This window comes from Thalia democratica, chromosome 2, assembly GCF_965202585.1.
Source record: "Thalia democratica chromosome 2, ktThaDemo2.hap1.1, whole genome shotgun sequence".
Lineage (NCBI taxonomy): Eukaryota > Metazoa > Chordata > Thaliacea > Salpida > Salpidae > Thalia > Thalia democratica.
The window spans coordinates 72,684,302-72,697,507 of NC_139166.1; the positions used below are offsets into that span (position 1 = coordinate 72,684,302).

Sequence of the window (13,206 nt, forward strand, 5' to 3'; positions counted from 1 at the left end):
AAACCTGGAAATTTCAGAAACTTCAAAATATGATTAAAATATCAAACTCCAACTTTTGAACATATCAAATATAATTTTCTTATCCTTTTTAATGTACTTGGATATTAAAATGTAAAGTTTTCTTGATTATGTTAATAACATAAACAAATTTGTTAATTTTTTATTAGAAAAATTTAGTTTTTAATAAATTATCTATTTAAGGTTTTCTCTTTATAAATATGCTTTTAAATTTTACATTAGTTAAAAATTAAATTTGTTTAAATGTTGAACATTTGGTTCAATATCACGGTTGAACAGTTTTAACTTAAAATGTAGATATTAGTATTCACTACAGTAAGTTGTTGGGTAAAATTGAGTCAAGCCACCTTATTTTATTTAAGCTAAGAATGCTAAAAAATGTATGCTATGTTGATTATATTAATAACATGTGTTTAGTTGTAGGAAACAAGAGTATATTGTAAAGTAAGTTTTGTTAACATATCAAATATTCAAATCAGACACTAGCTAAATATAAAGCATATTTCATAATGCGTAGTAACATAGTATTTTCTTTTTTTTAATCCAAATAGTATACTACATTAATAACATAGCATGTCTTTTCTTTTTATTGACCGAGAAATAAGCAAAATTATAATAATTGCTGCACCAAGTACTAAGTAAAGATTAACTAAAGACCAATTTTGCTATCTATTTTCCAAAACTATAAATGCCATCAGAATTGTATTGTGTTGAAGTAAAATTTAAGTTTTTATTTATTAAGTTTTCAGTAAACATTAAAATAATTATTTAATGAAAGATAATTGTATAAAAAAATTAAAAATTAAAAAAAAAGCTTTTAATTGTTTAGAATTTAAATGACTTTACCATGAAAATAAGTCAAAATAAATATTAAACTGAAAAGTGTGCAGGTACAAAAGTTTATATAACTTTGATTATGTTGTATATTTTTGATTTAAACTTTAGTTATATATATCATTCAATTGTTTTTAATATTTACTAACTTTTTTAGTATGATATTTTAAAACTATTGTTATAATATTTAGAGGTACAATTCAATGCATACATTTAAAATTTTGTGTTATTTTTGAGTTTAAGAATTAAATTAAACTTTTTTATTAAATCATTTTTGTTGATGAATAATTAAAAAATTATGCTGATTTAAAACTCAGTTTTCTGAACTAAACATGTGTTTAAGTAAAACTATTAAAAAAAACTTATTTTTTGTAATTTTCCCTAATTTTATTCTAAGTGGTAATTTTAAACAACTATTTAAAAATAAAAGTCAAAAAGTTGACAAGGTTTATATTTACCCAGAGTATCCAAAATACCTAGGAAAAAAAAACTCGAATTTTCTCTAAAAATCAATAAAAAACATGGAAAGTTTAACAAAAATTTACTATAAAACCTGGTAAACCAGGGTTTTGAACAATTTTTAAATGCTGAGCAGAAAAGTTTTAAAGTGACACAAAAGCTCTACCATATAGACAAAAAAATTCTTCCTGAAAAACTTTTTTTTTTAAAACTAATTTAAAGTAGCTTTACAGTATGTTTTTAATGTTGATAGATTACTTAGCACATTTTATAGCCTAAAACTTAGTTTTAATATTAAATAGACCCAAACACGCTGATTTTTAAAATCCTGTAAAAAAATCAGAAATCCTGGACCTAAAAAACCTCAAAAAATTGGCAAAGTTGTTCTTTTAAACTTCTAGAATATTTTTAATTTTTTTTTTAATCGTGAACTCAGACTATTTACACTTTAAACAAAAGGATTGTTTTTAAACTAAATATCAGGCTAGTTTGAGTATTTTTCCTCAATTACAATTTCAAATACAAGTACTTTTTACGACTTTATACATTTTATAATTTTTATTTCACTAAGTCCCTTTATATTGTTTGTGTATTGTAAAAGTTTAAACTTTATAAACTACAAGTTTTTTTGACTTTTTCCTAACACCCTTTTTTTTTTCAAATCCGAAATATTAATGCTAGTTTGATGTACTTCTGGTTAGTTTCTGGTTATCAATGTTAGCTTTTTCCCTCAAACTGTGGCAGCCTTTTAAGTATGCTTATATTTCAGTTACTGTTTAAATAAAACATAAGCTTATTTTAAGGGTAGCAGTACTTTGAGGCAAAAAGGCAGGATTGGTGACTAGAAACTTACCAAACTACATCAAGCTAGTATAAGTTTGCCTGAGTTAAAAAAAATATCAGTGATGGGCAAAAACTAAAATAAAATATTCAATATAGATTTGAAGCTTATACAAAAATAAAACAATAACAGAGAAATTAAATAAAATTAAAACTGTAAATATGTAGAAAATCATAAAAAGTACGTTGAAATTAAGAAAATTGTTTAAACAAGACTGATTGTTACAAAAAACAAGCCTTTTCAAATTGTAAACTAGCCTGAGATGGTCAGAGTTTTTCAAAAATGTAAAATATTATTAATAGTTTTATTAAGTGGAAACTTGGTTAATTTTACAATAATCTGTTTCATTAATTACTTTAATCTACTACTAATAATAAATTTAAGAGACTCATGAATAAAGAAAAAAAAAAAGTACTTCAACAACTAAGTTGGGTTAAACATTAATTGATTTCATAAAACTTCAAATAATTTGAGGTAAAAGAATGTTACTGTGTAGTTATAAAAAGGGATTTTTTAAAATCAATTGGAACTAAATTTTACTATTCACAATAAATAACTAACTTTAGCTTTAAGTAACAAATGGTACATTTAGGTTATAAATATAACTGCTAATATTTTAAAGTATAGTATTTGAAAATCTAGAAGTAAAATTAAAAGCTCAGGCGAACTCAGACCAGATTGAAGTTATTAGAAATATATTTGTAAAAAAGGTTAGTTGTGAATTTTTGATTCATTAAGGCTAGTTTTGACAATGTTTATAATTTTGAAGCAGTTTATTTTATTATTTTTTGAACCAATCGTAGCATAATATGATGGTCTTATATTATATAAATTTAACATAAATCGAAAATGCTTGCTATACAAACCAATTAATATTGTTTTATCTTTAGTTTCTAGCTTTTAATTGCTTTTAATTATAGCAACTCTGGTATCAATAAAAAAAATAATAGCTTATTAATTCTTAGTTTTGAAATTATTTCATAAGTTAATTATATTATAATTTTTTATTGTACAATTTTTTTTTCAAAAAAAAGGGTAATGTATCGCACTTAGTTTAAAATAACTAAACCTGAATTTTATGATTTGTAACAAATATTTAAGTCTTTTAAAGCAAGGTATATAAGGTGGAGTACCAGTCTAAAGTTAGGATTACTTTATATGACTTCATTAAGATTAGAAATATAAGTATCAAAAAATGTTGTCACACACTCTTGTTACTCAGGTAATTAAGGTTAGTTTAAAATTTTTGTAAATACAAACCAAAGAGATTTAATCTTCATTGATTTCGTTTGTCAACAATGTTATTGTTTCGTAAGAATCAAGCGTTTTTTTGATGATTTTACAAATTTTTATTTTAACCAAGTCTTTCTTTTATTTTATAAACAAGCAATACAATAGAACACTAGTTTACACATTTATAATAGTACTTTAGTCGTATCAAGGAAAACAATAGACTTTTTTTTTTAGTTTTTATGTATTTTACAGACTAATGAAAAAATATTAAATTATTTCAGAATAAGTAAGCCGTAGTAATAAGTTTAATTTTTATCTAAGAAAAAACAACAATTTTAGATGTTTATGATATGCAATGAGAAACACCACATCAGCATCAAGTACACAAATCAAGATGCTAAATGATTTTAAAATGCTTTACTAGATGTTTTCTAACAATTGTTGATTATTTTTAATATGTTAATTAATCGAAGCTGTTTTGATTTTAATATCAAAACTTTTTTTTTAATAGAGTTGTTATTAAATATACAATTTCTTTACAAAATTTAGAGTTTATTGAGGCCCAAAAATGAAAATGAGTTTATAAAGTTAATAGTATAAGATAAGTATTAATGTTATACAACTTTGCATTATAAATTATAGAAATAATTTAATTAATTGTAAATAAATCTACGTCAACTGACATCCAAGTTTCGATGGGTACGAGTTTTTTTAATAGCAGTGTGGGAATGAATAAAAGATATAAAACTACTCATTCGGATTACAACAACAGTAGAACATCTTGCACAAATAAGCAACTGTGTGATTTTATTGAGCTAAGTAGAAACAATTCTTTGAATTTTAAAGAACAGCTAGAAAAATCTAAAGAGGTTGCTCGAAAAGGTTAGATTATTTTTTCAATAACGTTTTAATATTAAAAAGTGTTAGAATAAAATGGTGTATACTTGTTTTCAGGTTTTTATAGTTTTGATCACCTCATTTAAACTTTTTTTGTTTTTAGTAACAATAGTTTGAAATCTTGTTAAATTTTTTTAGTGAGAGATCTATTAAAATTAAAAAGGCTTATATGATAAGAACTCAAATATTGTTTTTACTATAAATTGTAATTATCATATTTCCTTTGTAGTAGTTAAACAATTAGACTTCATAAAAAATTGCAAGTTGAAAACAGCTAAAGGAAAATTAATTTGTGTTTTAGACTCACTGACAACAAAAGTTACTTAACTTTTATCTTGTTCTAAGTTCTTAAGCCTTTTAGAACTTTAGATTTAATTTACAACTAAAATTTTATTGTAAATATTAAGTTCTTATGAAAAAATCTCAAATAATAATTAAACAATTAATTTTTTTTACAGTCAGGTAAAACGTTTATTGTTAAAATTAAACTGTACATATAATAATTATCGTCGTGTATACAGTTTAGTTATTTAAAATGCTAGATAAAAAAATTTAAAGTTGTTTCACTTTTAGGATAAATGAATTTAAAGGAAAGTTTTTATTCACCTAAAAAACTTGATTGATTTGTTATATCCTAAATAATTTCAACATGTTGTAAACTGTTAAAAAAAAACATTCAAACTTTAAAGTATAAATATAGTTTTTTAATTAACATAGGTTAATTTTTTTTTCTCTAAATTTTTCTATGTTAATTAAAAAACTATATTTATACTTTAAAGTTTGAATTTTTTTTTTTAACAGTTTACAACATGTTGAAATTATTCTTAGTTGCATAAAATATGATTATCACATTGAAACAATTAAACTTTTATCTTAATTTAAATATTTTTTAATATAACTAACATGTTTAGTGAAAAGTAAATTATATTTAGCTTAAATAATACTATAACTCAAATACACTATAGGAGGTCTGACAACAAATATCATATCATCTTCAAAAGAAAACAAAGTCTTGTTAAATGAAGAACAAGAAAAAGAAATTTGTAAACGTGTTGATGATAAACTTAACATTGAAAATGTTGTAGCTATTTATTGTTTTTTTCGACAGTTTATGTCATCAAATGTATATAATAATGTGTTAGAGTTTATTGAACGATGTTTTCCAATGTTTGTTGATAGTTCGTCATTTTTAGAGTTAGACTTTAAAAGTATGTTAAAAATATTGTCAAGCAGTGAACTAAACATTGATTCAGAAATGGAAGTTTTTAACGTAATAGTTTCCTGGCTTAGCCACGAAAAAGAGCGTAATGAATATGCAACAGATCTTTTCTTGAAAGTTCGTCTACCCTTGTTATCGGTTCCTGCTTTGAATTATGTTTCAGAGAAAATGTGTAGTTTTCTTGACAATTTTACTTACTTAAACAAATTAATTTCAGAAAATTATAAAGACACTGACTTGAAAAGCTTAAAAACTATTGCAAGGTATTGTAACCAGAATAAATTTAACATCGTTTTATGTGGGGGTAACAAAAATGGAAATCTTGTCAGTGATGTGTATAGTCTTAAAGCAAATGATTTAAATTTTGTTAACGACTTACCACAGCTAGAAGTAGGAAGAAAATATTCAAATGCAGTTTTTATAAAAGGTGACCTTTTTATATTTGGTGGCCTAGATAATTATTTAGAATGCATATCGTCTATTGAAAAGTACTCAGCAACTACTAACGCATGGGAAATCATAGGTTATGTGCCTGGCGAACGTGAAAATTTTTGTGCGTGTTCTTTTATGGGGAACGCTTATGTTTTAGGGGGAAATATTCTACGGAGAACAGTTAACAGTTGTTTAATGTTCAATCCGGCAACTTGTAGCTTTAAAGAAGTTGCTGGAATGAACGATGCGAGAAACTTTTCAGATTGTACCGTGTTTGAAGGGAAAATTGTTGTTTCTGGTGGTGGAAGTGATAACAATGGAACACAAATACAAAACACTGTTGAGGCATATGACCATGTAGCTAATACATGGACAAACATGCCTAACATGGTTCAAGAAAGAGCTGTTCACAAATCAATTGCTATAAGAAACAAATTGTATGTAGTTGGGGGTATTAACCAAGAGTGTGAAATTTATGATTCAACTTCTAAAAAGTTTGCTTTACTTAAAACACTTAATAACTCCCTTTCGCATTACATTTTCATCCCAGATGCCGTCATTTCGATTGGTTATAAACTTGCTGTAATTAAAGGTGATAAGAGTAATTGCTTAATTTATGATGTAAAAGACAACACCTGGTCAGAAGAACCTATTAAGTTGAGTGGAGATCTCGAAGAATTTTGTTGCGCAAAAATACCTCAATATTAAGAACAGCAGTAGAAATACAAATTGTTGAACATGTTATAGTTAATTTTTTTTAACAAACAAGGTATGTGTGTATAGCTAAAATAATTGCCTACTTGCATATCACATGTTTTTTTTTGCAATAAATAAAAGTTTTAAAAGTAAAGTTGTTATTTGTGACTTATTTTAAGCAGTAAGCTATAATATTAAAATTATTAATAGATCTGAATTTTGTATACATTACTTAACAGTATACAAATGCTTCAAGATAATTATAGGTCATTTAAAACTATTAATATTATAAATATAACTTTATTGTCAATCATAATGATACAAACTAAGAATAAACTCAACTGACAATTGTTGTTGTACCTAAAGTATATTTATTTGAAAAAGTTACAAACAAGTTATGTGAAAAAACATTGTTTAAGTTTAAGTTTTACAAAAATATTAAAAATTTCAGTTTGTTAAACGTAATTTAGTTAATTGTTGCATTAGTAAAACGAGTTTAATTATACTATTTTTCAATCAAATGATAACCTAAAAATTGATTTAAAAGATGTTTTTTGTAACAAAATTAACTAAATAAATGTTAGCAAATAAGTAGCTTGTATTTGGTTAATTCGCTCGTTTAACTTTTTAAAGTTGATGTAAGAAATAAAACCAATTACCAACAAATTATTCAACACAAACAATATTTTAAAAATCGAAATTTTCGATCTCAATGTATATTAAACGCATTTTAATACTTAGTTACTGAAGTAACTTTAGTTGTAATTATTTAGAAATAACTGATTTGCAGTCAGGGTTCTTTTTTTATTAGAACAAACATTGTATACTTGGCTCTGAGTAGTTGAAATAGTCTATTTATAATTGATTGGTATTTAAATTCACTACTTATTGGACAACAAGTTTGTATGTTTGGCTCTGAGTAGTTAAAATCGAATCCAGTAGTTTGTTTCCAGATTAAAGTAAAATAACATATTCTAGCTGGTGTTACATTCAAAATATTTAGGACTTATATTAATTTAAATTATTACACTGCTAAGCTTCATACTTGATTAAATTGCCAATTTTCTAGTTTGGCTTTAATTGTTCTGATTTTAAAACTGAATATTTTTTTTCCCAAAATGTTGCAACATTTTAAATATGCTTACACTTCAATTAAACAGTACTGACACATATTAAAGTCTATTTAACTATTTTTAAATGATTTCAAAAACCCTCAGAATAACTAAGTTTTAATCAATTTATTTTTGTCTTAGTGAGTTTAGTTAGGTAAATTTTAATTAGTTTTGGGTGGATTAAAAATCGTATATTTTTTTTGTGATCATTCCATACTAACTTTAAACTAACGTTTTTAATTAAAAATTCATTGCAATTTTAATACCTGGTCTAAACATCTACATAAGAGGGTAAATGACTATTTTAATTCGTGCAATTCAAGTTCTTATGTTTTATTGCCACAACTACTGATGTAATTTAATTATTGATATCTATAAGCCATTTTTTTTTGAAAAATTTTAATACTTTTTTGAGATATAGTTAAACAAGTTATATTATAAACAAAATAATATAATCTTTAAATACCTCAAAAAATTTCAAAAGTAACTAAAAATAGTGGCTTTTAGATATTGATAAAACCTATACACCAATTTTTATTTTATTAAATATGTTTATATTTTAAGACATGGTCTCTTAAATACTTTTCTTAAGGATTTGAATTAACATTTACCACATACATACTATTAGAAGTTTATAACTAAAATTAGTAGAACAAATGTAAGACTTTTTAAATGTTTACACAATAACGGTTAGTAAAATTAAAAATTTCTCTAGTACACTATACTAAAACTATGAAATAACAAAAATAATGCTTATTACATATTTTCATTATTTCTTTAGTTTCCTAAAAGTTATAAGTTTCTTTTCTTATTTAAGTTTTATTAAGTTTTTACTTAATTTTCAATCTTTTAACTTTCTACAAATATAAAACTATATTCGGTTTAAAATAGTTAAATTTCATAAATTTATTACTTTAATAATAAACAATGAAAAGTAATACTTTTTACATATTTTTTCTTAATTCTAAAGTAGTTTCTTTTACTTATTAATATACAGTATTTCTAACTAGAAATAAGTTAAGTGTTTAATAATAAAAATAAACATACTTCTACAATTTCTCGTCAATGTGATACAATTGTAACATCAAAAAGAAAATTTAAACTTTTAATTACAAATATATCACAAATTAGTTATCAAGCAAGATACTAAACAAAAAAGGAATTAAATTGTTTAGTGTAGCACCACAAATATCAATTACCTCTTTTAAAAGTACATCCGTAATAAACTCTTAACATCTAAATAGCAAAGAAAAGTATCATTAGCTATTTGATGTTTCAGTTCATCCACAAATTAGAAAAAGTCTTTAAAAAAATATTTTTAAAATTATTTCGAAACAAGTTCTAACAAATTATTTAATATTTATCTAATTCGTGTTGCGAAGATCTTACAATAGAGATTATTGGGGTAAAGGTACATCAACTTTGTGTATATTTGATAGACCATATTAAGGAGGTCTTTTAGAAATTACTGGTGTATTTAAATTACAATTTTCTACTGATAATTCTTAGTTTTTATTAAAATTGTTTAACATCTATATGAATATAGACGTAACTACTTAATAATAAAAAATAATGATAGTTAATATTTGTTTATGAAATATCTTTTTTCAATGATTAGAAGTTTCTAGTCATTAACATTTCTTTAATAAGTTTTTTTTACATTTACATAATTGTATCGTAACAGATTTTTTACACGCTTGTATCACGTTTTTGTTGAAAAGTTAAGTATAAAAACTTTGTTAAATAATTTTAAAACAATGATTAGGTATTATAAAGCTACTAATAATGTGTTTTGATAAAAAAAAACTTGATGATGAAAAAAAATATTTATATGATCCGTGTCAAATCAAAATTTTATCAGAGTAATCTCTCACTTATTTACACAAATTGTGTCTACAGAAAAAATGCGTAAAGATACGAGAGGAACCAAATATACTTAATATAATGGCTGTTTGATGATATTACTTATAGTTAAAAGCAGACTGGAAACTTTCCCACTTTTAACAATTTGTTCACTTTATTTATGAACATGAAAACACAACATAAAACTATAAATATAATAAAAAGAAATTAAATTTATAAAAAAAAATAATACTTGTAGAAAAATCGTACTAATTTTAATAACAAGTAGATTTCATCTTTATTTGCATGTGACTTATTTGATATTTAACATTCATATTCTATTCAACTTAAAAAATTCAATTTATAAGTAAGCATTTGTTAACAATTAAGAAATGTTCTAGCGTCTGTATTAAAATTTGTTTTTATAGCCTTTTACAAAAATATGCATTTGGTGCTGTAATGGGTTTCTTCTTTTGAACAAAAATATATGAAATATAAGAAAGTTGTTTCATTTAAAATATTTATGTTTAATTAGATTTATTTTTAGTTGTTTATTCATATATAGGGCAAGAGTTCTGTATTATTTATTTATGTTTTAGATTCTCATTATTTTATTAATTTTTTTTTGGTTTAACACAGTCATATTTCTTTCAGAATTTTAATTTAATATCTTATTCAAGATAAAATTTCTGATAAACTGAAATATAACTAAATGTTTATCAATTAGTAAAAGAGCATACTTTTACAAATTCTAAAGATATAGAGATGTGAACGCATTTATGAGCATATTATAAATAAAAAATATACAATAAACCTAATTTGTTCAGTATTAAAAAAAAACAAAGTTTTTTTTTTAGAATTTTAAACTGCGTAACTAAAGGACACAACGTAACGTCACGAGTGCGTAAAAATACGAGAGGTAGCTGTACATATACATCATTATAATGTAGATAATAATAAGACCAAGGGTTAGAGGTAACATTGATAATATATGAATTACATTTTTTATTAAAAAAAAAAAATTAAAATATAATGTACAAATGAGCTAGTAAACCATGTTTGTTTGATTTAATATTAAAAATTAAAAAAAAAATTACAATCGAGATAAAAATTTTAACTTAAAACAAAACGAACTTTAGAAAATATTGAATAAAAGATTGTGGCAGATAATTTTAGTCACTTTAACAATACATAAACATCATTAGAATGCAGATGTTGAGAAGATATTATTAGTTTTAAACAACATCTTACTTTAGTGTAAAAAGTATGAAAACAGAACTTTAAAAAGTATTTAAGCAAAGCAAGGAGAAAAAAGTTTTCTAACTAAACGAAAATCCTAGAAATAATTAAAAAAAGCGGTAATAACATATTTGTAGAAGTATAGTAAGGAATTGTTAATTCAGGTTTGTTCTACATATGGCAAAGGAAGTATTGTTAACGTTAACTATTTGCTCTAATAGTTAGTTTAAATGATATTTATTTTATATTTTAGTAATAAATTTTATAACAACATTTAGAAAAGGTAATGTTTTGTAATTTATTTACGTTAGCAATTAATTTACTTTAAAAGGAAAAAACTACATGAGTTTATAAAAGAATTTACATTAACCGTTTGTTAAAATAATAAGTTAATACAAAATCAATATTTTTAAAGTATCTCACTAAAACATTTTCATAGTTTCTCAAAGGTTGTCAATAGTCCTTAATCATTATATTTTAATTAAAATCTAGATTAAACTAGCAAAAATAACAATTTTAATCAGGTTAAGTGTTAGTCATGGTAATTAAATTTAAAGTTTTACTCCAAATTTTAAAGAAACCTTCACAACATACCTGTGTGTTGTTTAATTAGTATTTTTAAGTATCTGAGTTTTCTTTATTTGAACATGTTTCTTACAAGCATTAAGGCTATTAGTAAAACTATTTTTCATTAGAAGTATCTAATTTATAATTTTACTATTTATAATTTTATATATTTCTTCAAAAATTATATAAAGGTTAATAAGGTAAACATTTTTTAGTAATACTATATAGTCAAAAGCTTTAAATAGTTTTTAATAATTTATAATCCTCAGAAAAAAACTTAAAAAAATTCAGGTTTTATTCTTAATCCACTTAAAGTTTTTTTGTAAAAATAAAATTATGTAATAATTTAAGAAGTTTTAGCTAAAAGTTAATCAATAAGAATCAAAATCCTGAGTTATTAAAACAAAACAATTTTTTATGTAGTTTTAGATAAATTTGACTTATTTGTTTAACAATATGTTTGTATTTATCTTTTTGTTAAAAAAAGTGCTTATTAAGGCAAAGAAACCTTTTAAAGTTTTTTAGAAATTAATAGATTACTTTAGTAAGCAATACTTAATTTAGCGATTATCACTAGTTCTTTTTTTAAATCTAAAACATAACAAATTTTAAATAAAAAGTCTTAAAATATAATTTAAAATTACATAGATTAAAAACAACAAGTCAGAAACATTGCTGTTGTTTAAGTAAGTTTATAAAATATTTCTTACATTTCTGTTGTCCATATAAAAAAAAACATTATAACTGACTTTAGTTTAAAATTTTATTTCTAAAAAAATCAGGTTAATTTTCAACGGGTAGGTTTTTTTTTTTCAATTATTTTTTTTACTATATTTAAAAAGTTGTTGAAGACTATTAGCGCTGTAAAACGGCAAATTTATATGTTTATTTATTATTTTTATCTCGAAGCTTCTAGTATTTATTTTAAAGCATGAATTTAAAGATGTCATTCAGCAAACTACCAGAAAAACGAATAGATTTTAAACGAGCCATTTCTATGGTGCATTGCCTAGCAGAAAGTGAAGAAGTAAGATTACTTTATACTAATTATTAAAGAAAAATATAAAATATGATTAAGTTTTCAATATTCCAACAGTGAAAGGTGTTTTAATTTATTTTAAGCCGTTTCCTTAAACTTTTATAAATGTTTTAAATAAGATAACAGTAAAAACTTTAACAAACTGTTAACTTTGACAAAATTTGAATTATTTCTTATTTATTTTTATTTATAAAAAAGAAACTTGGAACCCAAGCAGAAAACGCAGCTAAGAAAATTAAACTCATTCATCAAAAAGTTAGTTATTTATTACCAATCATTTTTGTTAGTTTAACTATTCGATTTTTATATTTTATATTAGGTTTCAGTAACTTCAAAGTTTTTTAGAGTTTGTGCTAAAAGAAGCATTTCTGAAATTTTTTTGTGTATATTAATAAAAGCAGATATATAATCTTTAATTATTTTTTCTAATTATTTTTTTCTAAGAAGTGAAAATATTTAAATAAATATATTATAGATTATCTTATTAAAATATACAATGTTTAAACAACTTTAGTTAAAATTAACCAAACTTTTACCTTCAGTTACATTATGTTTTCTTTATCGAAGACCCACAAAGACTAACTAATGAAGATTTGTTATACTATTCTCAACTAGATAAAATATCTAGAACTAACACTTTAAGTCAACCCAAAATAAACAAGAATACTAAAGCTGATTTTGAGAAAAGTCGAAAAGATAAACAAACAATCGTAAAAAATTTCGATAAATACGTTATAGCTACAGCAAAAGTTGACGTTAAAGGTTTTTGTTGAGTGTA

The 13,206-nt window shown here is 23.1% G+C and overlaps 1 protein-coding gene across 1 annotated transcript; it reads left to right on the forward strand.

Annotated features, from left to right (window-relative positions):
* Positions 1-5,537: 5,537 nt before the first annotated feature.
* Positions 5,538-6,641, forward strand: LOC145828918 (kelch-like protein 36). The gene has a single exon (XM_082936664.1). It carries the CDS (start codon positions 5,538-5,540, stop codon positions 6,639-6,641), a length of 1,104 nt encoding a protein of 367 aa, XP_082792790.1.
* Positions 6,642-13,206: the final 6,565 nt, after the last annotated feature.

What these genes read in the sequence shown, in the direction of transcription:
- LOC145828918 (XM_082936664.1), top strand. Translation starts at nt 5,538, where the DNA reads ATGGAAGTTTTTAACGTAATAGTTTCCTGGCTTAGCCACGAAAAAGAG.